The sequence below is a fragment of the Leptonotus elevatus genome, chromosome 19 (genome assembly GCF_054856555.1).
Source record: "Leptonotus elevatus isolate MCC_2025b chromosome 19, RoL_Lele_1.0, whole genome shotgun sequence".
In the NCBI taxonomy this organism is placed as follows: domain Eukaryota; kingdom Metazoa; phylum Chordata; class Actinopteri; order Syngnathiformes; family Syngnathidae; genus Leptonotus; species Leptonotus elevatus.
This window is the reverse complement of record NC_141257.1, coordinates 1,469,898-1,497,316: the sequence shown is the minus strand read 5'-3', so window position 1 is coordinate 1,497,316 and position 27,419 is coordinate 1,469,898. Positions and strand designations below refer to the sequence as shown.

The following is a 27,419-nucleotide window of genomic DNA, read 5'->3' as shown; positions in this document are numbered from 1 at the left end:
TGCCAATTTCTTGACCCATAGTTGGGTTATTTTTGACCCAACTATTTTGTTTTTAAAGTGCATCTATTAAATACTCTGCCTGTATTTACAAACATAACATTTTCAGAAACAATTGTCGCATTTGATCCTGGAAAATGTTATTGTAAAATCTTGTCGTCATTCGCCATTGTTGCTCGTGTAGCATGCATGCTAGTGTGAAGCGCTCACAATGGGATCTCCGTGGTAAATGACTTGTCCCATGAAGTCGGTGAAGAAGACGGCCTCGGCGATGATGGAGAACCAGGTGAGCATGTGGCAGGCGCACAGGCGCAGCAGCTCCGGTGGCATCTTCAGCATGGAGAGCCACAACAGTCGAACGGTGGTCTCCACCTGACAAGAGGAACAGAATGCGGCGTTGGTTGTCATGGCGATGGATTGTCGGCCCCCCCGAGCGGACTCACCTCGCACTCCTCGCTCTCGGCATCGCCGTTGGACGAGTTGGTGTTGCCGCTGCGGTGGCGGTCGCGCTTGCGGCTCCGACGCCTGTGTCGCACCTCCACCTCGTACAGGTCGTTCATGCTGCGCGACGGCTTGATGAGTAAGGCGGCGTTGGCTCGTTGGTAGCGGTAGCGGTGGCTGCCCACACGGCCGTAGTAGGAAAAGGTGCAAGATGGCTGACGGTAGAAGGTGTGGTGGTGGCGTGACAGCCGCATAGGGGCGCCGGTACTGGCAGCTGAAATGAAATAAACATATCGTCGCTGCTATGTGAAAAACACTTATGTCCATTTTTATTTTATTTTTACGTTTTTGGGATGTCTGCATTCAGTTTCATCCCAAAAACATAAAAAAAAAGAAATTACCACGACAATATACAGTATATATACACATCAACATGAATATATATAATTCAGAATACTTACACACACTATAAGTCAAAGGTTTCTCATTCAATAGCAAGAAAATTTAAAATGTTAACTCAAAACACAGCTATTAATGTCTAAACTCTTGGCAACAAAAGTGAGTACACCCATAGGGGAAAATGTCCAAATTGGGCCCATTAGAAAAAATAAATAAAAATACACCCTCCCCTTTTTGCTATTTGCAGCGTGCCACGTATTTTGTCATACATCTGATTTGGAAGTGTGTGGTCCGAATTACTCCCCCCCCCCTCCCCCTTTCCCATTTAAGTTGCACATCCCAGGCCATCCAATTGGTCTGCATGACTGTCACTAAAAATAACGCACAAGCAAGCCTTCAAACAGTTTGCTGAAGAAAAGCAGACTAAGGATGGATATGGATTACTGTCCTGTGGTGTGACAAGACCGAGATAAACTATTTTGGCTTCGATGGTGTCAAGAGTGTGTGGCAGCAGCCACGGCAGGAGTACAAAGACATCTGTGTTTCGACGACAGTCGGGCATGTTGGTCCGGGGCTGCTCGAGTTTTGCAAACACTTGCGAGCAGAGCGGCTTTAACTTCAAAACTGGGCCGCAAAAGCAAAATATGAACGTACCCTGCTTGCCGCCCATCAGCTTCAAATGCGCTATAGAAAATGGATGGCAGCATGTTAGCATTAGCATTAGCACAAGTACCTTTGATCATTCCGGCCCGATGCGCCCGTCCTTTGGCGCTCAACCCGTTGGCTGCGTTTGTGGCGTCGACGCACGCCAACAGCCGTCCGTTCAGGGTGCGCTGCTCGTTCAGCTGGTTGTTGAGCAACGCCTCCTGGCCCTCGTCGTTCTCCATCTCCTGCAAGAACGCCGACAGGCGGCAAATCTTGGCGGGGCTGCCCTCCTGCTTTGGGGGGTGGCTGCCGCTCCGGGGGCGCAGCAGATCCTGACTCCCCGCGGTGCTGCTGCGCCGCATGCTACGGTTGGCGTGCAGGATGTGCGCGGTGGCGGGCGGGGAGCCTTGATAGGGCGAGAGGCGGTCGGCGAAGATGGACGGCTCGATGTGGCACAGGAACAAGGCGTCGTGGTCTATGTGGTCCAAGGTGGCGTCCATCATGGCGAGGACGCTGTCGCTTTTACCTGCGATGCGAGCGGGGACAGGATGAGATTTTGGAAGCTTTGTGGGACAGCTGGCAGAAGAAAGAAACAAAAGCACACGAAAGACATAACAGAGGTCAACTTACTCCTCACAAGCTCCACCTCCAAGTAGTCCATCTCCATGTCGCCGGGATCGGACAGATCGTCCCTGTAGGCGTCGTAAAGGTCGAAGCTGTCCATCGTTTCGTCCTCTCCGATCATCTCCAGCCTCGGTGTGAGAAGTCCGGCGCGGCCGTTGGCTGAAGAATGCGGCTGGCTAGGAACCGGACTCTCCTGCGCAAACTCTGCGTTAGATTTTTGCACACGCCAACAAAAAAAGAAAAAAAAAATACACAAAAAGTACCGGGTCCGGCCGGTCATGCCGACGGATGTAGGGCTGCTCGTCAATGCTGAGCAGATGCAGCACCACAGACGCAGAGAAGAGGATGGAGGCGAAGAAGAACAGGATTTGCTCCTGAGACTTGAAGATGGCTCCCAGGAAGGTGTGCGTCCAGTCGAGGCCGCCCAGTGCGTAGCCCACGGCGCCGCCGAGGCCTGCGCAAACACAAAACGGGGCACATTTTAATGACCAAATCGTTGGCGCCGTGCCCATTGCGCCGCAGCTTTTTCGCCTTCCATTGGCAGCGCGTCGTAAAAAAAATGCAGTTGAGGCATCCGCGCAATGAGTTTTTCGAGCCCCGTCGCCCGCTCAGTGCCGACGGGCCTGTGGGGTGACGCGCTGCGCAACTTGCTCGATCCTGCCGCTCGTATAAAATCTCACAGGTTAAGCCATGCAAGTCGAAGCGCACACAGGCCTGTAGATTGGAACTGTGAATGGCTCATTAAGTCAGTTATGCTTTCTTTTTATCGCTTACTCATTACTTTGATCACTTTTCGATTGCCCTCAGGGGGGGGGGGGGGGGGGGATGGGCCCGGCGGCTTCGATGGCCTAAGATAACCTTGAGCTGATTGCTGAGGCTGTGTGATGACTTCTCATTGGATACAAGTGAAAACAGGCTTACAGCAGATCACGCGGAGAAGCTTCTCATTAAAGAGATACTTTACTAATTTCAGTAGTAAAATAGTTATCATTTTCATATCATCAATTTGATAACGTCATTTCATGTACAATTAACACCTGTCAAAAAGGCATTTTGTCACATGACATCACATGTCAACCAATCACAGCGCAGCTTGTAAATGTTAGGTAAGCCGTGATTGGTTATTACCTCAGCCCTCAACACGTGATGTCATTTTCGGTCGACTGCAGTTGGCGAAATGCCTTTTTAAAAAGGTGTTAATTGTACATGAAATGTAATCAAATTCACAAAATATTAACTTTTTACTGCTGAAAATCGCAAAATTAGTAAAGCATCCCTTTAAAAAAATTAAAACAAACCTGTGCCTTTAAAAAATAAATAAATCCAGAGTCAAGAGAAGCGATGATGTGATAATGAATGGCTTCAGTTGTCCTGACAGTTTTATTTTTTAACTTATGATATAAGCTACCGCCTACCGTACATTAGCAAGAGTGTAAAAAAAACAAAAAAACAAAGCAGTTGGATGACAAAAATCTCAGTCATGTCAGCAATTTTCAAGAAAACTGTGTGTGTTTTTTTTTCTCAACAGTATCTGATTAGACATTTCCATTAGACTTGCAAGACTTAATGGCATTACCAAGTATCAGTACTTGCTCTTGGAAAATATTCTAATGCAACTCCTCTGTAATCTGCCTGACCAAAAGTGTACGTTTTTTGGTTCGAGTGAATGCTCCAAAGTCAGATTCGCGCAGCGGCCGTTAATTGGCATTACCTGCCGAGGCAGCATGGATATTGAGCGCCATGTCCTGGTCTTCCGCATCGGCCACGTCCAAAAGGTACGCTCGGATCGGTCCCTCCGTTGCGTCGGCGCAGAAGTCCAACACCACCACTCCCAGCACCGTGAGAACAATTCCGATGGGCTGTTTCCCCGGAACGTCGCCCAGAGACAGTCCTACAACAGCAGACGCGGGACTTTAGAATTTAAAAATTATATAACAGACCCATTCTTTAATGCGCAAAATGATTAACAGTCAGCAAAATAACAAAATGATTGCCAGCAATTACGTCTTCCAATTGGGGCTCATCAGAGTTCATCAAAGTACGGGTTCTGGAATTACCCCAAATTGGCTGCTTTGAACCAAAATGGCCGACTGAGTATTGTCGACCCCCAAAATGAATCTTTTCACAAAGATTGGTACGTTTTCAGGCATGATTGTGACATTGTGCATGACTTTGTGTGTGACCACTCTCTTTGAATGAGCGTGTGTGTATCTGTGTGTGTGTGTGTGTGTGTGTGCGTGAGAATAAAAATAACGCAGGATGACATTGCAAACATTGCAGGATGACATTGCAAACCTTTGTCGCGCGTTTGTTTGTCAGATCACGCAGTTTGTGTGTGCGTGTTTACAATGGAGTGGCACTACTCACTATCCACCAGACAGGAAGTGCACCGTCATTGGTTGAAAGGGGGAAGCAAACAGGAAGTAGTTTCTTGTGAACTGCTTGCTCCTGTGTTCCCATGTCAACACACACACACACACACACACACACGCACACACTTCATCCAGCAGGAGTACGAATGTGAAACGACAATTGAATAGACGGGGGATCACAAACGATTGGCCAGGGTCCATTGAGGGTCAAATTTCCGATTGTCCGAGAAACATGAGTAATCTATTTTATTGATTTTTTTTTCCTAAACGTTTTGTTTTGTTTCAATAACTTCCTATACATCGTCAATCATATCATTATATCTGTACCATGAACTCGGCAAGACTACGAAAAAAAAATACTGTTAATGTAATGCCGCGTTCAATAAAATCCCATTATTGCAGAAGCCAATGTAATTAAATAAAACTAATGCACTGTAAATCGCATTGTCTACTGAAAAGAATAAAAAACAAATGATAACAGCATCCCGACCGGAACTATGTCGAGGATGGTCGATATCTGTGCCCCCGTCGACCAAATCAATTACTAGGACGCGTAAGCATACAACTTTGAAATGACCTCATGGTGATGTAATCACCAGCTCGGAGCCTGCGATGCAGAGTGGTTGACGGGAGGAAAAAAAAAAAAGTAAAAAAAAAAGTGTTATTTTCATCATGGGACAAAGTGCATGCTTTGTAAGCGCACAGCACGCAAGCGGAGCAAGTACAGTCGTGATATTTGGGAATGAGGGGATGCCAGTACATAAACTGTACTCTATTGTTACATATTATACAGTGTACCTACTATTTCAGTCAATATCACATGACATTTTTACGTCAGTATGTTTTGAAAGGTTTTGCAGTATACAGGCAAGTCTGTTGTTCCCGCAGAGTTGAGAGAATATATGCCTAAAAGGGGGTCATTACACATGAGCATTTTGCTAGTGTACTTTAGTTCAAAGTTATAGATTGGGTGATTACACAATATTTAATTCTTAATATCTTTCATTGTATTACTCTGATTGTGGTTCTGCTCCTTGCGTGTTAAAAGTAGTAGTTCTTTGAAGGTTTTACTGTCAAATCGGTGCTCGTTTCACATGAAACTGTATGCTAGCAAAAAGCTAGCAGACTTATATGGTGGAAGATTTTAGTGTTTAAATATACAATGTTGAATTATTTTACGCGTCAGTTTTACAGTAAAGGGACTGACAAACAATATTTTAAGAAGTGCATTTTAATAAGTATAGTTACGTTGAATAAGTGTGTTTAAATCTGGCTGTTTCACATTATACTGTATGCTAGCAACAAGCTAGCAGACTTGCAAATTCTATAGTCCAGTAGAATGTTTGAGTGTTTTTAATACACAATGTTTAATTCTTTTGTGTGTGAGTTTTACAATAAATTTCAATTGGGAGTGACAAAGACTACTTTAAGAAGTGTATTTTAATAAATTGAAGTGTCTTTAATGCTAGCTGTAGCAGTAAAAGGACCATGAAATTGTTTTTATTTCATACAATCTCGATCAGATTTTCACCTATTGTGTACATATTTTCACCAGACACTTTATTGGGTACTCGCCATCCCTGACCCGGAGACCCGGTAAAAATGGCGCACTCTGCAGTGTAACATTGACATGTGGCCTTTCCATCCTCTCACCTATGAGCGATCCGTTCAGAAAGAGCGCCACTCCGATCAGCGTCCCGATGCACAAGGCCAGGATGAAAGGCCTCCGGCGGCCCCAGCGCAGGGGACAGCGGTCGCTGGCGGAGCCGATCAGCGGGGTGAATATAAGGCCGAGGACGGGACTGAGGAACCACGTCAAGCTGTTGTACTGCTCTGGAAGACCTGCAACGCAGACATGGGAGGAAACCAGGTTGGAAATGGGAATGAAACCAATTTATGGACTGATTATTTCGAGTTGTGTTTATTTACATTGTGCAAGACCGGTTAAGGTTTCTGTAGTTGAGGCCGCATGAAAAATGGGTTAACGTTCATTTTGTTAATGCAATTCCTCACTGACAATGTGTGCCACGACTGAGCATTCAGGTTTCGCAGGCTTTTCAAGTGATAAAAGGCTGAAGATCAACAATGCAGATGAGAGAAGTGCACTGCATTATTGCTTGATTGCAGTGACTCAAAACTCGCCTGACTTCAATTAAACCAACATCCATGTTATTAGAATGTGGGAAGAACGCCTCGAACCCAGAACATCTTGACTGTGAGGCGGATCACTCGGTCCAATCCAATCCAAACTAAAGCAACGCCGGAATGCACGAGACCATCTCCCTCTTCCTGCGCCGGTGTCCACACGTCATGTTTCTCAGGCGACGGCGAGACAGAGAAGTCATAAACTGGGCTAAACCCTGTCGCCGCGGCGACCAGATCTTGGGAACCCCGTCGCCACGGAGACTCCATCATCATCGGCTTCCTGGCTCCCGCGAACACGGCGACGTAACTCACGCCGCGCTTCCTGTTGTGCGCTTTGGAAAACTTTCCCTCCTCCTTTCTTTTGTCTCGCACACACCGACACACACACAAACACGCACAGATGCAGCACGTTCCGACAGCACCAATTAACAAGCTACAGCCTTTTAATGTGGTCCGAATATAAATGAAAATGTATGTACTGTATGTATTTATTCCTTTATTCCATGAAATAATCAGTTTCTTGTAAATCAAATAACTATTTATGTATATTGAAAATTTTTGTGAATAATGTTTGACAATAATATAATAACACAGAAATTAACTAATCAAATTATTGGTTGGTTATTTATAATACAAACACTTATAAAACAATTTAAAAATTAGAATAAATTATTTTCTAGTCAAATGAAAATTTCTGCATGTATATTTATTTTTTAGTTATTAATTAAAAAATCTAATAATTCTTTAATTATCGTTTTTAAATGGGAATTCTTATTTTTTTGTTTTGTTTCAATAAATGTTTTCAAACAATTATGTCTTTTATAGTTAGCTGATACTATAAATAACAAAAAATATATATATACGTATGTAACATTTAATTAAATAATGATTAATTGTAATTAAATCAATTATAACACAATTTAAAGATGAGAACAAATGTCATTATTTAAATAAAGGATTTAGAAGACTTTTTTTTAATTAAATGATTTGTTAATTGATTTATTAGAAATAAAATGAAAATAAACATGCAAACGTACAATTGTACAAAACATATATTAGAATTTATTGGATTATTTTATTAATTAAAAAAAAAATCACTGAAATTCTGTAATTTAAAGCCAAAAATTATTATCATGTTATGTTATATTATTCAATTTCTAATATTACTATATAGGCTTAATTTTGCTTCATCACTTACACTGGATTTTTGTGGACCAGTGTACCGTCTGTGAACAATGTGTGTACAGCAGATGCCAAACGACCCCCCCCCCCCACCCTCAACACGCACACACTCAGCAATATAATAGCATAATAACAATCATAACCCATAGCAAACTATGACGGGCCTCAGTTCCCACACTTGGCTTGTAGGTACAAACGTGCCCACACGCACACAAAAACCAAACAATACTGAGAGAATTTGCAGGAAGCTTTTTTTCACCAGAGAAACAAGAAGAGTGAGAGAACGGGGGAGGGCAGCATGAGAAAGGATCAGGGTCAGCAACCAGGTCACGAGGTGGATAACGCATGAGGAAGAACGGAGAGTTCCTGAGCTGTGATGGATGGTGGGAACCAAAAGCAAGCATCAGCTCTTCGCTCATCGAAGTGATCCTTTGACTATTTCCTCTTTCTTTCTTTTTTGCAACGCTTACCACACAAAAAAAAAAAAAAAAAAAAAAACGTGGACTTTTTTTTGCTCTTTCAGGTTGCTCAAGTGACTTCAAAAACGAGGAGGCCGAACAAAGTGGCAGAGCGAGTGGCAACAGTCAAGTGCTTGTTATCAGAAGAGCCTGAATGAGGCTCACTGTATGGCTGCCGTTTCACCACAGGCAATACTTTGGGCCGTGTTTTGTTCTACATACACAAGAAGTTGGGCTTTTTTTTCTTTCTTTTTTTTAGGTACACCGCCACAATGGACTTAAAGCGGACATAGTAAGGGACATGTCTTTTGAAAATGATTACATGTTGCATATACAAATAATTGTGTCTCTGAAGTGTGTTAGAGCAGGGGTCTGCAACCTGCGGCTCTGGAGCCACATGTGGCTCTTTAGTCCCTCTCCTGTGGTTCCCTGTGGATCTCTTTAAAAAAAACACCCCAAAAAAATGTAGAAAATAAAAAATATCTTGACATGTTTTTATTTTTTTAGACAAAATATTCTATAAATGAATGAAAGATTTAGATAAAAGAAAATGAAAAATACGTTTTTTTAAATTACCTAAAAATAGCCAAAAAGTAACCATAAAATGTCTAGAAGGAAGAAGAATAGCAGACAATTACCACAACATGTCTTTGGAATTGCCAAAAATGGCAGAGAATTGAATAAAAAGGCAGAAAATGTTCAAAAACCATAAAAAAGAAATCCCTAGAATTAACATAAAATGTTCACAAAATTGCCAAAAATGTCAATAAATTGATTTATGAAAATGCAGGAAAGAAAATGTTCAAAAGGAACCATACAAAAGAAGAAATCCTGAAAATTACCATGTGTCCATAAATTTCAGAAATTTAAAGAATTTTTTTAAGGCAGAAAAAGCTTCAAATGGTAACTATAAAGTGTCCAAAAACAAAAGAAAAAAATCCCCCAAAATTACCATTAAATTTTCACAAAATTGCCAGAAATGTATTTACAAAAAGGCAGGAAAGTAAAAAATGTCAGAAACGTGAAAACAATTATGAAAAATTAGCCCCCCAAAAAAATAATCTACATATGAACAGTGAGTGTCAGGTGTTAAACTTCATACCCACATGTCCTGGCATCCTAGAACACATTTCCAAACAGGTACCTCGACTTCCCCTTTTACTCAATTATGCAACTCCTCGATGATAATCGCGACTAAAAAAAAAACCACGATCCCTGGACTTAAACACACACGCGCGCGCGCGCGCTTCTTAAGAGCATTGCAGTCGAGCTCCCCGCAGTGAAGACGTCATCCGTGTGCGTGAGTGTGAAACGGAGAGAAGGTCCCAACAACAAATGCTGTTTATCCGCCAGTAACAAGACGCCGCTCAGTCGGCAGTCGCACGGGGAGTTTCCACCATCACACATCACCGCTAAGGATGTCAATAAAGCCAATTAGAGGCCGGGGATCTTATGTAATGGCGGCGAGAGCACTCGTCGGCATCGGAATCAGATTTATTGGCTAAGTATGCGAGAACACGCGAGGAATTTGTGGCGGTTCGCTAATTTGCTTCCCATCTTCAACACGGTGATACATTCATTCCTAAATGTGTTGATATTATACTGTGGCTCAAATGGACCCAAAATAACCCAAAGAACATTTGTCAAAAGCAGTTTTTCGGTATGAAACTTGCCAGGTGTATTCACACATTAAATACAGATTACACATTCATTTCACATCTTTATGACGAGTAAGAGATGTAAACAATGTTGATAAAAAAATAATAATACTTTGTCACTATTTGTTAGAAGTTAAGCCTTAAGAGAACATTTACCTGCTTTGGTGCTTCTGTTTGGATCAGCAAATACAAACTAATGAATTTGACTGGGCACAGCATTGACATCTAAAAACTGAGGTCATTCCCGATACTATGCTCCCCCCTCCCTCATGGAAAGTGCTCTTAAATATAAGTGAATGACGCACTCGTGACTAACATAGCCATTCATTCAAGTCGATTTCCAGGCATCCTTTTAGCCGTCTCGCTTTATGCCAACAAGCGTTGGTGAGACAGAACAGATGCGTTTGTATGCTTTTTTTTAAAAATGCACAAAAACCCCCAAGGCCAGCCATTACACGTTCTCGCGCGCTCTGGCCTGTTTGCGTGGAAAGCACTCATGCATGCGTGTTTGTGTACAAATGAGTCTCCGTTTGATGAAAAAACGACCAGATGTGACAGCGGAAGACGAGAACTGTTTATTTGGACGTGTTCCTAGACAGAACGAGAGGTCGTTATCAGCGCCCTAGAATTACGCTTCATTCAGGCCAAATTTGGGCTAGTTATTATATCATTTGAACTATTTTTATTAGTTTCCCATTTTTACTAACAATAATTTTTCATTTTTTTTATTGTACATTTAGAAAATATATAAAATTTGTGATTAGTTAACTACTGAAGTCATGCGATTAATTACAATTAAAAATTGTAATCGTTGGCGCCCCTAATTTTTAATAATCTTTTATTTTTTTAATTAGGGGCATTGTAATTGTAATTAATCACATAACTTCACTAGTTAATTGATTAATCACAAATTTTATATCTGTTCTAAATGTACCATTTTTTTCCTAGGTTTTCATACTCTTGTTAAAAAAGTGGGAAAAAAATGTGAAACTAATAGAAATAGTTCAAATGAATTTTTTTACGTCTATAGCCGTCAATGGCAGTGAATGAGTTAAGATGCACGAGAGGAACGAAGTGTGAGGAACGGCTACACGCCAGGACAACCACACCTGTCATCCTTGAGTTCAACTACGAGCTCGCTGACAGTAGTTTTTGTGCCACTTTTTTTCCCCCCAATCAAGTGTAATTGTGCATCCACTACAGTAGGTGGCAGTGGCGCTCTCACTGCCAGAGAATGCGCAATTAGTTTTTGATAACTTGGCTTCTCTCGGAGTGAGGGTTGGCCCTCACATATCCTACATTTAATGGTGAGCACATACCTGCGTCGCCATCCAAATGCAGAGAATATGATTTTGTCTGCTGACTGTTGCCGGCCCGCGGGCCGCTATGTGGGCACCCATTGGTCACGTGGCCAGAGTTGCTGCTATGTCGCCACGCTTGGCACACTCCAAAACCCTTTAAGGGCACGTGAATAATGCGAAGAGTAAGAACAGAAAGTTGGCGCAGAGCTTATGTAAGGGCTATAAATAGGAGGAGGGGGGTTTTAAATAGCCCAGCAGACTGTGGGTCGCGCCAGAGGTGTGAAAGACGCCGACTGCGGCCAAAAGGCCCTCGGAACCCGCCGCGGGGGGGTGCCATTCGCATGGGTCTCGCTTCCTTTTCCTTTTTGATTGGCTGCCGTGCAAATGGGTCAGATTAAGGCGATCAGTGGCTGGGTGACTATGGAGAAAGTCGTTTACGTAACCGCCCCCCCCCCACCCCCCTTAGGTGCTCCGTCTGCAAGGTCATCTGAGAAGATTATCCTTCCGACTGACATGACGAGATCATTCGGAGGCCAACTGGCTTCCCACCAGCCAGACTTATTTGGGAGCGTGTCGACGACATAGCAAGGCATTCGGGAGGGTTTTGTTTATGCTGAGCTCACAGTTATTTTCCTTAAGAGTATATTGTATTTTGCATCCTGGAAAAGGGAATGTCGTTGAACAGATTTTAATTCTCAATCCAATTTGGAAAAAGCTTAAAAAAAAAGAAAAGTTCAGAATTCTTCATGTTGCTTAGTTATAGTATGGCAAATTAAAATTATACCGCCAGTACACCAAGTTTCTTCTCTAATGATTTGAATAAGGTGCAGAGATAACGTATGGGAGTGGGACCGAATAGACGCAGTTTTAGTGTAATATTTTACAATTGGAAGAGAGTAAATAAAGAATTGAAAAAGAAAAAAAAGTTACTCAAGGATTGAGGAAGGAACTCACAACTCTTCAGCTTGGGAGACAGCCGATCGACTTCCTAAAGAGGTTTTTGGTCTCTTGGAGATAAGCAAACAGGAGGAGGGGCATAGCTCAGGTGGTAGTGTTGCAGGCTCCCAAGCTGAAGGTCGTGAGTTGTTTTTCCTCAACCCTTGAGTGATTTTAATTTTTTTCTCAATTCTTTATTTTACTCTCTTTCCAAGTGTAAATATTAGCCTACTCTAAAATACTCTAGAGTCAAAATTGACTCTACAGAATTTACTGTGTATCCAACATCCCTAGTATTAGCTGGTTGTCCATTCTTGTGACTTAAATAAAGATCACACAACATGTCTTGACCAATCGGAGCAGAAAATCAGATCATTTCAAAGTGTTTCCAAACAAATCCAGTCACGCAAACACGCTGGTTTTGTTGCATGTTGTGACAAAAGTGGCATGTTCAGACTGGTAGATGTTGTTGTGGTCTGACAGTAATGGCTTCTTAATGAGCACTGGATCACAACAAACGTCCAAGTAATTCGATCACTTGCAGATGTCTGGAAACCAGAAAAAGCCATCGACAGACAACATTGATCCACGTCATTGTTTTTAACAAAACAATTTGGATTCCGACAGGGATCTGAATGTGGAAAACACTTTCTTGTTGTGTCAACATGGACTCCTCAAGCAAACTACACACACACAGACGCACTAGAAGCCATAATCATCATCATCATCATCATCATCACAGACCGGACTGGTTAAATGAGACCTTGTGATGATTTTTTTTTCGAACCTTGCAAGAATCCCCAACAAGTTTTCGTCACCGGGAAACCTGCTGCCAGCAATTGTTCAATGCTGTGTTAGTCAGCCAAGAGAAGTTTTGTTGTTGTTGTTGCACTGTCTGACGCGTAAGGTTGTCATTATAGGTTAGAAAAAAAAGAAAAGTGTTTTGGTGTGGTTTCTTGAAGAATTTATTACATAAAAGAAAACACTAAACTGGTAATTTTTTGGATGACATTTAGATTCATTCCCAGCCATTTTCACTGAAGCAACCACCTTTGCTCCCGGCTGCTTTACTGGATTTTGACTGATTTTGCGAGTCCCACAGAATATTGCGTTTTATTACTATAAAAAATGGAACCTACCAAACAAATATTATAGTCTCTTATTTCGTCAGAAAAACAGTTCATTTCTATCCGTTTCTGTTTCATCATTATTCATAAACCTGTTGAAAACACTGGGGGGGGAGAAGAGACTTTTTGCAACAGGGCCCTGGTTGAGCTCTTATACTCTGCTCCCACCTACAATTGCTTTAAGCGTTCTCTTCAGTTCAGAGGCTGCATCAAAACCTTCTGTATACTCTAGCATTTAAAAAAACGTATAAATATGCTTTTGGGACCATGGCAATATTTAAAATAGAACATTTTGTACGTTTTTGGGAGCAAATGAGTTGAAGTGCTAATCGGGGACTTTGAACAGTGTGAGGGAATTTACCAACAATATTCTTAGGTTCTCACTGACTAAATATGATCCGAACCATCGTGGGTCCATTTGACCCGCAGCAAGTTTAATATGCTGCATCGACCTGAGGCAACATGTGACGTCACTGACATTCAGACAAATCAGGAATGTCAATTATTTCAGACAGAATTTTTCTATCCTCACTTAAACAAACCCTGAACATGTTTTGAGACGGGATCTGTTTAGTGCATGTTTTGTCTGTTGGAGTACTCACCGATTTGCAGCAGCACGGGCGTCACAAGCGCCGTCTCCATGGCGTAGCAGAACTCGCGGCCGAACATGACGGCGCCGTGCATCACCCATCTCTTCAAGGGGATGCCGTCGATGGACCCCTCGCTCGCCAACTCCTCACCACCGCCGCCGCCGCCGCCGTCGTTGCCAGGGCGGCCCCCCGTCCCCGCCGATCCATCCGCGTCGCCGCCCTTGTCTTCGTCCGTGGAGTTCTTGGCTTCAGCGCCGGCCACAAGTGATCCCGCCTGCATGGCGTCAGCAGCGCCCGTGCTCTGGGGAGGCATGGCGGGCGGGGGCATGCACGCCTCGGGGTGCGGGGGGGACAAGTGCTGATCCGAAAAAACGTCCCACTCAAACTCACTTTTAAAGTAAATGACAAACTTCCTCTAATTATCTGCTTACAGATATTCGATGGAAGTGCTGTAATTAAAAAGGCTGTATTCAAAATTAATCTCTACTGGATGCAACTGAAGGACATCCAAGAAAATTACTAAAAAATTAACTCGGACGGCACTGCGGCATTCCTAACATCCTCCTCACTGCCTGGTGGTTTTCTTCAAAAGGAAAAATAAAATACCTTTCACACAATTTGCCGAAAATCCCCCAAATAAAAATAGCAAGCAGCTGAATTTTCACAGAAAAAGGAGTGCTTAACATTCAAAGTTGGTGCAACTTTCTTTGTCTGATGCATGCATGTGTGTGGTATGTGCATGGATGGAGCGTCTGCGTGTGTGTCAGCGTGTGTGTGTGCGTGTCGTGCGTTTATGGCTTATTGGTCATCGAGGTCGCCTCCCGCTCTCGCCTTACTTTTGTTTTTGTCTATTACAGGGGGTGAAAATCCATATAGAAGACCATTCCAGAGTCATTTTGCGTATGGAGGGCTGGAGGGAGTGGGCGGGGTTAAAGGGGAGGCCGCAGGTGGAGGTGGGCGGAGCTCCTCGTGAAATCCCCATCGATTGGCTGATGACTCTGAAGGGAAGACGGACAACAGAAACATTCAATTGAGTATGTTTTGTAACAAGAAAATGCAAGACAATAAAACATTAAAAAATTCATTCCCATTTTGTCACCTTAATTCACTCCCAATTATACACACAAAGCGTGGACACGCGTTTCATTTCCGCTTGAGTATAAAAAGGACAGAATGTGTACTTTTTCTTTATCTTCACAAACAAATCAATTTCTCACTTTGCGGATCAATTGACCTATTTAAAAGTCTTCAAAATGGCCCTAGTTAAGCGTTTTCCCTTCTGTTAAATTAACAAATGTCTAAGGACCTAACGGGGTCACATTGACCCATAATTTTTTTTGGGGCGTACCAGAGAAATAAAAATGCCCTTGAATAGTCGTGTATTGATGCTGAAAGGCACACGCTCTTGCCAACACACAGGCGTGTGTATTCTCGTTCTACAAAAAAAGAGGCCATTTGTTGATGAAATCTCTCTTTTTTTGTGGATAGAGTGTAATTGCACATGCGCACATCATGCTTTTGCCCCCTCCGCGACACTCGGATAGACTCGGGCAACGTTGAAAGCGTGCCAACGTGCTCGGGCGCCACGAAGAATTGCCAGACGACAAATGACAAATATGTGGCTTTGCTAGCTCCAGCTATTCCAACTGCCGCTAGTTTTAGAAGTGAAGCTCGATTTTTTTGTCGCTTAAACGTTTTTCTAATAATGTAAAAAAAAGATAACTGTGTGCTAACAATGAACTTATGAAACTTTATTCATCAGAATTTGTTTGACAATACACATCAACATTGCGACATATGTTGCTTTGACGTCAGTATAAATGGCTTTTTGGTGGCAACAAGCGTGTGGCAATTTTCTACCAAAAATGAGACCGCCAGCAAGTCATCCTCATCTACAATTAAAGCAATAGTGAAAATGCAGAATTTTTGGGGGAGCCCGTCTCCAACCTTCTTTCTAACAGTGCAGCGCTATGCTATGGAAGGCAAGGCCTGCCATTTTGTTGAAGAGGATGTGCTGCACTGTGCTGCAAAATATCAAAAATGTCATTAATGACATTCGTCAGCTACAAAAAAATCTGCAGTTGTTCAAACCTTATCGTCGACACCAAAGTGGCGTGAAAAGCGGCTTAAGATGGGACACGTGTCAGGGAATTCCTCGACAGGGGTGCGAAGTTGCAAACTTGTCCCGTCCTGATTCGTTGAAAGCAATCCTCACCATCAAAAGTACTTCATTTATGACGCATAATCCGATTGCATGATGTGTGAAGGCTTAAGCATTTATTTATTTATTTTTAGCAACGGGTGCCCCTGTTGTTCGCACTAAGAACAGTCCTTCAAGCTAAGTAGCAAAAATATGCGTCTGTTCTCGATTCCTCTTACTTTCACTCACTCCTCTCCTCGACGCCGCTCAGTGCGCTCACGTCTCGTCATTAAGATTCATGAAGCACTCTGGTCGGTCATTAATATTTCATAAAAGGCGCGTTTCTGTGACCTCACAGGCTGCAGCGGATTACATAACAGCCTCTCTCTCCTTTCCAGACACGTCGATACACACACTGAACTGAACAGAACACGATATGGACAGAAAAACTGAGACACACAGACGTCAGTCCATTGATTGGATTCGGACCCTCAATCTTCAATCAGAAAGCATCCGACTTTGTGGGAAGTTTACAGTTGGCAATATTGGGGGTGCACCCTGAACTGGTCACCGGTCAATTGCAGGGCACATATCAAGGCACTTAATCTTCAATTATTACTTTATTACCGTTCTGCCAAATCAGCAAAACAAGTACAAAAAGACCTCCAGGGTCAAGCGAAAAAAGCAGAAGTAAGGAAGTTAAGGCCCGCGAGCGACGCTAAGCGGCAGTTCGTCCTGTGACGCAGGTAATCCGGTCAGCGGCACAAGAGTTATCACTCACAAAAATAGACCACCTTGTGTGTATTTTCAGCCCCTCAAATCTGGCGCGGGTCTGTGAGACACGGGAGACGTCTGTCGTCCTCACTTGTCCCTGGCCTTGAACTTTCCAAAAGCAAAATCTTAAAAAGTTGTGTCTGTTTTTGTTGTATTTTTTTTTTTACATTTGCGCAGTGGCCCAGATCATAGGCTGCTGCTGCTGCTGTTACAAAGTCTACTTTCTCTGCTGCGACTTACTTCCTTGCGACTTTATCCTGAAGTCACCCTTTGCTTTCGTATTCCAGGCCTTTCCATTCACACATGGATTCATTGTTGTCAATGTCAGCCCCCTATGCCCCCCCCCCCCCGAAACCCCTTAAGAGCTAAAGTGTAATTCCATATAAGCTGAGCCCATGTTGCGGCAAAAACACACACAATACGATGAAGGAGCAGAACTGGTCACGTGCCTTTCTCCGCACAGACAAAACATGGAGATTGTCACAACTGCTCAGTGCGCAGCAGTAATATTAGTAGTTTGTTGTAGAGGATAAAGAAAATACGCCCACGAGTCGTTCCACCGGTTATGTTCAAATATTGGCTGCTTAACTCATTCACTCCCAGCCACTTTCACTGAAGCAACCCCCTTCGCTCCCAGCTGGTTTACTGGACTTTGCAAGGCCCACAAAATATTGTGTTCTATTGCTATAAAAACATGCAACCGACCAAAAGAAAGATTAGAGTTACATTTCTAATTGTTTCCATTTTGCAGCAATTAGCATCAGAATATAGCTAAGCTTCATCATTATTTTACAAACCTGCTTAGAACTCTGGGTGAATCGGCTTGTTTTCAATATGGCCCTGGTTGTTCTCTTCCACTTAGCTGCCACCTGCTGGCCGTTTTTGCAATAACTACCATTGCTTCAAACATTTTGTGCAGTTGAGAGGCTGCATCAAAGACTTCTGTATGCTCTAGATGAGTTATAGGCATGAGATTCCTCCATGAATAAGACAAAACTCTCGAATGAATGGGCAACAAGACGTTTCTCAATTTGGGGATAATGCAGCTTTGTAACAGCCACAAACGACTTGACTGAACAAATGTACCTCCTGTCCGTGATAGAATTGTGTGGCTGGGATTCTGGAAAAGGGATTCCTGCTTGGCTCTTCTTAGAACTCATTTAAAGCTAACCCTAAGCCAGACCAAAGGGCATGGGACAGTGCCTTTTAAATACAACAGATTATACAGAAGCCCATAAACGGCGTCAGAGTTAAGCGGAAGGATGCGGAGACCCACAGAGGGCCACTTTTCCCACCGGGGGACGCACCTGGGTGCCGATTGCTGTCACGGCGCAACGTGAGGCAAGTGAGAGCTCGTAATGCAAAGGCGAGCGCTGACCCATATAACGCTGGCTATAGATTACAAGGTTGAAGACCTTGGGATCAGGTTCACATACTGCAAAGGATGTTTGCACATCATTGTGCATGCGCAGACAATAATGGGTTTAAAAAAAAAAAAAGAAGGTCATAACAAGCCTTCCTCAAGGCGGCCGCTGACCCATTCTGACACTACCTTTTATTTATTGGAGACATATCATGTAAACTCAGGGGAAAAAAACAGCATAGCGGAGACTGTGGAGTTGTTTTACTCCACAGTCTCCCCGATGCGGTCTTTAGTGTCTTTAGTTATGGCAGAGCAAAAGGGTAAGCCAACAGTAGCAGGACTGTTTAATTTTATGGCTTTTGATAAGGAAAGAAAATGTTTTGCAGGAGGAGACCGGTGGTAAAGTGCAACACCGTGGAGAATGCGGAGTAGAAAACTGCAATGGTCCAAGCTTAAGGCATGGCAACGGGGTCAAATCAAATTCTGGAGGACAAACAGATACGCGATACACAGATAGCAGCAGGCTGTGCATGCAAAACAAATGGTTTTCCCATTCCCATGGAAAAACATCCATATTCCCAGCAGCGGGAAGCAGATGGATCTGAGCGAGCGAGGGAGAACAAGACAGAGAGAGAGGGAGAGAGCGAGCGAGCGAGCAAGATGCATTTGGGTGCAGAGCGGCCGCAGTGCAGTAAGTGGAGAGGAGGCACATGCGCTTCAACGTGCGCGCCAGCGTCGATGACAAATCCCGTACTCATAACTCACGGATTACTTCAATACTGGCAGTTAGAAATCATGACATAATATACCTGCTGTTCATATGTATCACAATGAATTGGGGTTTAGAAAGAAACACGTATCGAACACACTCATTTTCCTCTCGCGTCCCAGACATCCAAACCTAATTTACCCACATCTGAACCTTAACTGACATTAGCATTAAACTTGGCTAACATGCGAGCTATTTAGCATCCAGAATGGCCAATTGAATTTAGCAACCGCCGCAACTAGAAAGTTAGCTGGAACTGACTGTTATTTACTTCAACAAAACAAACACGAGGCAATAAAATGGGAAAGGAGGATTTAAATGTGCTAAAACCGCAAGAAAAGACCAGTCCACCTGGTTTTGTTTAGTTTGAGCACAGCTAACAGTCAAGCTAGTTAGCATCCTGGCTGACCCAAATGGCAACCACAGCAACTAACCAGTGAATTAGCTACACAAGGCTAATTTTAAAGCAGAAAGAATTGCCTTGTTGTTGTTGTTTTTAATATCTAAATCAATAAGCACACCACAAAAGGGAATGGTGGGATTTATACTTGTTGTTATATCATTATATTAGCGAGTTCAGACCAAGGTGCCTGATTTCAAATTTGATCACGAATGATTCCCCCGCCACGCTCCATACTACAACATGTGTGGAACAAGTGTAATACAGCATTTGTATTTGATAATAGTGCCACTTTGTATGTCTATACTGAGAATGTCATCAACGTCTATGCTAATTGGGTAATTTATTAAAAAGCACAAAGTAAACAAATGACAGTGGTTAAAGTCTTGTTCCATGCATGCATGATTCATAAGGCCTTTGAGGCAGGTGGCGGCCCGGGGAAGCACGAGCAGCAGGGGCATCGGAAACCAGAATTAATCTTTTACAAATGTCTCTCACGGGTTAGTCAAATTTGCACTGGGCTCAAGATGGCAGCTGCTAACTAATTAATGGCGAGCTTATCGAGAGTCTGACAGATTCCAATGCAAACTTGTCTAAATCCAACCAAAACCAAACTATACCAAAGTGTATGCAACTAAAAGAAAGGCACCACTGTTGGCATGTGGCTTCACACAAAATTATTATTTTTTTTAAATATTGACGTGCTAGGATAAAATAACTTCAAATGGTGGAGATAATAAATTAACCTGCCACATTAGTCACGGTTAGCTATGCATAATAAACTAAGGGTTATCGTCCCACTTGAATGCAGCATCACTGCTAACTGCTAACTGACACAGAAAAAGCCTAACGGTAGACTTATTGGACAGTCCTTTTCCGACAGAGTTTGTCGAATTACCAAGGTCAGCGATAGTTGCTTTCAAGTTCAACACAAAAAGGGCATAAAACAGTGTTTCTAGTTTAATCGCAGTAATTGGCTAGCTAGTTAGCATTCCCACGGACCCAAATGGCATCTAGAAAGATGTTTTTGAAACTAAAGTGGAAGCAAAAAGTATTATAGCAGACAGTTAAGACCCTGTGAGTTTGCTTTCGACAAAAAAAAAAAAAAAAAGGATAAATAAATAAATAATGCCGTTTTCATTTTTCTTAAACACCCCAACAAACAAAAAGGGTGTATTTAGATGCATTGCAACAGCTCCTTAAGACCCATTTGCCTGGTTTCTAGTTTTATCTAGCTAAAAGGCTAGCGAGCTAGCATGACACTGGCCCAAACAGCATCTAGTAAGTTAGTTAGCTGGAAAAAAAAAAAAACGTAATTAAGGAAAAGCAAGGGTTTAAAGTGTATTTAAATATCTAATGAATACAGATGATAATTTTATTACACCGAACAGCCGCTAGCTATTCAGCATCCTGCCTGGCCATAATAGGAACAGCAGCAGCTGGCTCGCAAGTTAAAACAAAACCACAAACATTTGCCTCTATTATCATCACCACCTGAGATTTAGAAGCTGTAAACGGTTTCATTTGTTTTAAAATGGCATATTGGTGGTGTCACCGTGTGACGTTAACTCGGTCTTCTTGGCCGAGTTCTACAACGGAGTCACGTTACTGGCAGAAGATATCGTCCTACCCACAAAACCACGCGCACACACAGTAGCATACAAGTCGTTGGTTTTCGGCCAAAAAAAACGTGCTCCTTTTATTTATGTACTTGTTTTTGTTTGTTTTTTGACAACAAAGAGCCCACAGCTCTCCGCCTTTGTGTGCACATGCAGGCTACAGATAAGGACTCACACGGCAGCAGCGACCAACTGTGACAGGTTTGCTCAGGACAAAATAGAACATGGTTGACACTGACAAAAATGTCTACTATAAAGTTGTCAAAATAAATGGATGTCAAATGTCTGCTTGTTTTTCTTCCAGGATTGATGGAACAAATTGGACTTAGGCACTACAACCAAAAATATGCTTCACGCAATTAGTTGTGAGTCTACAGGACCATTGTTATCAAACTTTGAAGCAATTCACAAAGTGCTGATGTTTTGGTTAGCAAAAGAGATCAAATGAGCTTTTTAATGTCCTTGTGAACATTTTTTTTTTTTTTTTTAGATAGATGCATATGTAGTTAAACGGTTTGTATGGACGTGGATGTTGATAACAGTGGCAATAACGAGAAACGTCCAAAACAGGAGTGAAGCTGACAAGAAGACACCTTGAAGCAGAAAATATGCCAGTATTAGGCCGCAAACACCCAAACTGCCGTCAAGTTAAAACCACCTGCCACTCCAAAAAGGTCTTTGCATACTTTTAAACCGGTTCCAATAAGAGGCGACAGGTGGGACTGTTGTCTGAATAAACATTGCGTTCGCTGGAAGAGCAGAGGACATTTTAATTTGATTCATTTGTAAATGATTTGTACAAAACGAGTGGAAGCATAAAAAATTGGCGCTGGTGCAGATAGAGGTGTGGAAGTTTGGTGGTTCATTGGTACTAGTCAAAGGTTTATTGTGCATACAACACGGGGCAGTTTTATTTGAATTGCATTGAAATTTGCTGTATTTGCAACCGTGTATGTCAATCTTCACCTGTGATGAAGATGAGTAATTTTTTTTAATTTTCTTTGAGAGGGAAATGGGGTTTTAAATGACATACAAATATTTGCTGCCAAGCCATCAAGTGTGAAAACAAACAAGCAAGTAAATATTTTGTTAAATGGCGATTTCTGAAAATGGGTTCAAGGGAACCCTTCCAAATGTGGTCAGCTTGTGATGTCACAATCTGGCTGATAAACAGTACATTAGAACCGCCCCCACGCAGTTTCTCCGCCCGTTCTCCATGAGGATGATGAATGTATTGAGTGATAAATGCACTAACCTGCTCCACTAATTGACAAGCAGAATTGGGGGGCATAGCGATGAAGTGCTGCTTCCCAGAGTGAAAATTATGCTTTTTGTTCTTCCCCGGGGGAAGGCTAACCTTTGCCAGCAAGATGAACTCTTGCGGTATTTGTGAGTTCCCAAACTCCGGAGAATACAACTCGTACCGCTGATACGTTTGCAGCCGATCTTTATTCGATCGGACCAATCAGGCGTTGTTTAGGCAGGACGAAACCAATAAGTCGATGTCCGGGGGGGGGTGGTAAACAAACAAACAAACCTAACAGACGAATGGATGCTGCAATTAATTATGATCTCGCAAAATGACTCACCGTTTCCTTGTTGCATTTGAACAGCAAGAAGACGAGATTTTCATCCGTTGCCTTGATTGGTCAAAACAAAATGTGCAAAGATGCCGCATCGTCCAATCAGCTCGAAGTATTGTACAGCAAGCCCCGCCTTTCCCTAACCTCCTCCCCCCCAAAAAAAAAAACTTTTTTTTTTTTTTTTTTTTTTTTTTTTTTAAGAGTCATGAACTTGACGTGACTAATACGTTTTTGTTTTCTTTGACATAGGGATAAGCATACACACTTCAACAAATTCATTACACGTCTTTCAGGTTAGTACACTATGTAAGAAAGCGGTCGTCTCGTTTGGAATGAAAAACAAAATTTCCCAGGACAAGCCTCTTTAGTTTCTTTTTCGTTTATGACAAAGCGTTAGTTAAGCAACGAAAATTATCACCCAAACGATTAATTCTATTAGCGTAAATCTCCTCCTTTGTTTTTTTTTTCAAAATCGCATCGCATTATCTTCTCGTGACATCAAGCTCCAATTTAAATAAGCGAATCAGTCTTCAACAATCAAAATATGTGTGAGTAAACTGCTGTTATAACACTGGTTTTTGATTTATAATTCATTTTTCATTGCAATAATAACAATCGGACACCATTTCCGGAGGCAATTTTGACTATTGCAAACTTTGGCCTGCAATCCGTCATGCAGGAAATAACAAACAACAAATGCTAGCATCCACATGCAAGGGCCGAGGGGCCTCCACAAATCTTGTACTTGTTAACCGACCTTCACATCCGTATTTGCCTGCCGAGTCCACAAAAATGCATAAAAAACAAAAAAAAAGGACTTGTTTAATCCTCAGCAGCTCGAGTCTTTTGACTCCAGCAGGATTCACCAGACTTCTTTTATAGCCATCACTGTGTGCGTGCGTGCGTGCGAGAGAGAGAGAGAGAGAGAGAGCGTGTGTGTGTGAGCGAGTGAGATGGCAAGGAGATAGGACTCTAGATGGTGTTGATGTAAGTGAGACGAGACACACCCACCCACACCCACACGAAGCAGATAAGGTAAAGCACACCTTTTCTTTACACACTCAATCATGTTTACGCACAAAAACTTCCCACCTGTAGAAAATACACAACGCGTGTGTGTGTGTGCGTGCGTGCGTGCTTTATTTCAGCCGAGTCTTCTGACGTCTATTAACTCCAATGGGACCCCCCATTTGCGGACACATCAAAAAGGTGGTAAAATGGCGATTTGGCCTTGAATTCGCAACGAGCGAGGATTCATTCTCCAACTTCTTCTTTTCTTATGAAAAATAACGTCCAAGGAAGTCACGTTTTGCTCATCGCGAAGAATTTTGGCATCACGAGAGCGGTCATATGGCTGATTGAGCAGAAGTGCTGGTTACTGGTTAAATGTCGGTAGGTTTACACTTCCCGTTTTTCTACCGGTATTGACCGTCGCTAATTTTTTGGGTGGACAAAGGTCTTGGGAGGTCACCAAGTTCAAATCGTTACCTCCCATGAGAAGCAAAGCGTTTGCTAGTTTTTTAAAATTTATTTTTTAAAGTTTGCCAACGCATGTCTGTCAGGTTTTCGCTTCTACAGATCGTACGCATTCTGGAAAATCTGTTTTTCTCTTAAGGTGGCAAATTTCAGACATGATGATCTAAAACAAGTCATCAAATGCAGTCCCCACCAAAGGCCTTTTAAATTGCTTAAACATGAGGATAGTGCTTGTTATTGGCTTTGGGTTTCACGTGAACATTTCATTTGCTGATAAGCAAACATGAAGATCTATGGGAGACAATCAAACCATTGTGATGCGTGGAATTCTAAACTTTTGTCTCAGATTTGATCTATGATTTATGGACATACTTTATTGAAGTCTGAAGTTTGGTATTGTTGGTATAGTCGTCAGATTATGACTTGTTTAAAAACAACAACAACAGATGACTGGTCTCATAAAATGATGACAACCTCAAAAATTCTTAACTTAATTATTTTTCAATATTGAGACTATAAGCGGACTTTTTTTTTTTAAATTTTCAGAATTTTACAACTTTTTCAGAACTTTATTACAGTAGAGTTATTCACATACAAAATGTAAACTATTTTCTGAATATTGTTTAAAAAAAAAAAAAAATCCCTGTTTAAAATTTATAAAAACAATCTCATAGAATTGTGAGATTTTTTTTCTACATTCTTTAAAAAAAACACTTTTTTTTTTTTTAAATAACATTATACAAATGTTTTTTTCTTGCAGAGGTATGCATTTATTCTCACAAAATTACAACATTTCCTTATTACTCCCAGTAAAACATACGCTTTGACTTAATATCATTGATCTCAATTGTTAATCCGTCCAACATGGAAAGTTGTCCATTGTCACAGAACATGTGTTGGTGTTTGAGATTCCGCTGTTCACGTCATCTGCTCATTTTTTTCCAGACAAAGACCGAATATGAAGTCAAGCATGTATACAATCTGTTTACAAGTGCGCCTGACGCTCCGTTTGCGTTGCATTTGTGCTCACGAGTGCGCCCGCGCTCATGTGACAACTTGGGCTAGGATGCATCAGAAGTGCTTGTCACTACGTCTGTGCGCTGACTCAGCAACAGTTGACAGTCAGCAAATATTTCATCAAGAGGAAGCCGATTGCTCCCACTTCAGCTTGAAGCCGTCCGCAAGCGAAAACCGCAAACGCGCACAAACGCCGAGTCCGAGCGAGACGATTACACAAGTGCAGACGCTGTCGGATTCATTTGGACCCTCTTCGCTGGGCACAGCCAGCTCGGATTCTCAAGAGCCTTGTTGAGCGCGGCTATTCATTATTGTTCCGCTCCTCACGTCGGTGGTTTGTGCTCGCCGCTTTCTTTAGAACTTCAGATTATTAGTCTGCTGACCAACGTCATGAATAGAAAGCAGTGTACGTGTGCGTTTGGTTTGTACATTGCGACCATAGTTCCACAAAAATGGTCGCCTGATGCATCATCCACCTAACCTGCATGCTCATGACCTGTTGTAAAGTTGATCAATCTAATCAATTGAAAAATAATAATAATAATAAAAAAAACTAAATATATGATACAGCTTTTTCTACTGGATTATTTATTCTCCTTTACAATTTGAATTTTATTCATTTATTTGCTTTGGATAGATGACTGAACATGCAGCGGGTTAAATTCACCCGAGAACATTTTTCTTGTAATACAAAAAAAACGATAATGGGGCGTTGTTGTTTTTTTTGGGGGGGTGGGGGGGGGGTGCTTAAAGACATCTAAACTTTGCAACTGTACTTCCCCGTTCATAGACGATTGCAAACCAAAACAGCAGCACATGAATTCAAGTGTAAGCATCTTTCAAAATGCATGTTTGCTGGCCTAATTTGTCTTTTTTCTTTTATTGCATATTTTATGATCAAAATGACCCTTGAACACGTCTGGTGTATTAAAGAAACAAATATAACAGGAAATCTTGTGTTATGCAGGGATGTGTGACACGTGCTTCTTGACATTTAAATTGTCAATGCTTCAAACATGACATCAACTGCAATAGACATGTAATAATGCTTGGTATGAATCCAAAAGTGCCCCAACCCATCTGCCATTGAGCATTTAATCATCCAACGCCACTATTTGGTTGGCTGGTTCATCATCCAATCGATCAATATCAAGAGACTTAACATAAAAACGAACCCATTCGAATCCTGTTGCTAACCAAAAACAGCAGCACGACGGTTTCAAACACCAGTTTCGTTAGACACATCATCAATTGCACTTCCTACATCAATGTTTCATATAAATAATAATAAATAGAGTCAACTCACCAAAAAGTGTCGGAAAGCTTCATTAATGTCGTTTGGTGCGAGCTGTGGTCCTGCACCTGCACGCAAGCAAAAGGAAGTAAGACAACGCACAGATAACGCAAGACTGCCAAGCTGTAATGCAGCAGTTGGCACACAACACCCGACCACTTGCCAACACGCAAACATTGATTCTTTCCAGGCAATTATCTCCATTGAAATGAAACACGCACACACTCAAAGCGTCACCGAAATACATTCAATGCCATCCATATCCCTATAGCACCATTTTGTTGCTTACCTGTCTGTCACCTACGTGGTGAAGTTGCTAACCGATATGATGTGAATGAGGCTAACTAGACAGCTAATCACCTTTAAGTTCAATGTCATGAAAACATTCAAGTACGTTTTGCCTCAGTGCGAATGTTTTTGTACTGTAAAAGCTCCCGTCTCGTCCGTCCCCCCCCCCCCCCCCCCTCCTCCTCCCTCCACCCACTGCACCAGCAACCTGAGATGCTGCAGCCGCCGGCATGAGTGTCAACAGCCGCCACAAAATGCTTCATAACAACTTCCCCCCCACCCACTCCTCTCCTCTCCTCCGCCTCCTCGCGGCGGCTGCGGTCGAGCCAGACAGCGGTCGAGCCGGACAGCGGGCTCACCTCGCCGGGTTCGCGTCGCGTCAAGCCGTCGCCCTACGTTGGTGGTGTGGTCCTCGCGTCGGCCAAGCTCCGGCTGCTCTACGCTCCGACCGGCCGCCACTCTAAACTGCAACGCGAGGGTTTTTATGCGCCTTTAAAGTAATGTCGGAAGGAGCATACGTCGCGTTGGCTTCCGTCGACGTCACGGCTGATTTGCATAATACGGGGAGGGGTCTGCTGCCAACTGGTCGAGGAACGCAAACAAATTTTGAACCTTCGTGTTGTTGCGACTATTCTCGCGCGTCATAAAAACAAGCGGTACGACTAATAAAGCACATTACATACATTAATATATACGAGTTAAGTGTCCTTTAAAAAAAAAAAAAAAAAAAAAAGTTCCCTATCCTCATGAATAGTTTGCACTTTTATTATTTCATCTTGGTAGAGGTTTCCTTTTCTTTTCCTTTTTTTAGTGGCATTCTA

The 27,419-nt window shown here is 42.4% G+C and overlaps 1 protein-coding gene across 3 annotated transcripts in view; it reads right to left on the bottom strand.

Annotated features, from left to right (window-relative positions):
• The window catches only part of LOC147157393 (polyamine-transporter SLC45A4-like), a 30,589-nt gene extending 3,458 nt beyond the window's left edge, over nucleotides 1-27,131 (bottom strand). Inside the window, exons 1-10 of one of the 3 annotated variants that reach the window (XM_086063449.1) lie at nucleotides 26,958-27,131; nucleotides 26,323-26,378; nucleotides 13,888-14,873; nucleotides 6,132-6,320; nucleotides 3,818-3,997; nucleotides 2,370-2,560; nucleotides 2,113-2,299; nucleotides 1,571-2,008; nucleotides 441-712; nucleotides 208-369 (exon numbers count right to left, since the gene is read on the bottom strand). In XM_086063449.1, the coding sequence (XP_085919575.1) occupies nucleotides 208-369; nucleotides 441-712; nucleotides 1,571-2,008; nucleotides 2,113-2,299; nucleotides 2,370-2,560; nucleotides 3,818-3,997; nucleotides 6,132-6,320; nucleotides 13,888-14,203 (1,935 nt within the window). In that variant the 5' untranslated portion in view covers nucleotides 14,204-14,873; nucleotides 26,323-26,378; nucleotides 26,958-27,131. Of the gene's footprint in view, nucleotides 1-207; nucleotides 370-440; nucleotides 713-1,570; nucleotides 2,009-2,112; nucleotides 2,300-2,369; nucleotides 2,561-3,817; nucleotides 3,998-6,131; nucleotides 6,321-13,887; nucleotides 14,874-23,280; nucleotides 23,423-26,322; nucleotides 26,379-26,599; nucleotides 26,724-26,957 lie in introns of those variants that run through there. The other 2 variants (XM_086063450.1, XM_086063451.1) reach the window with 2 other exon arrangements.
• Nucleotides 27,132-27,419: the final 288 nt, after the last annotated feature.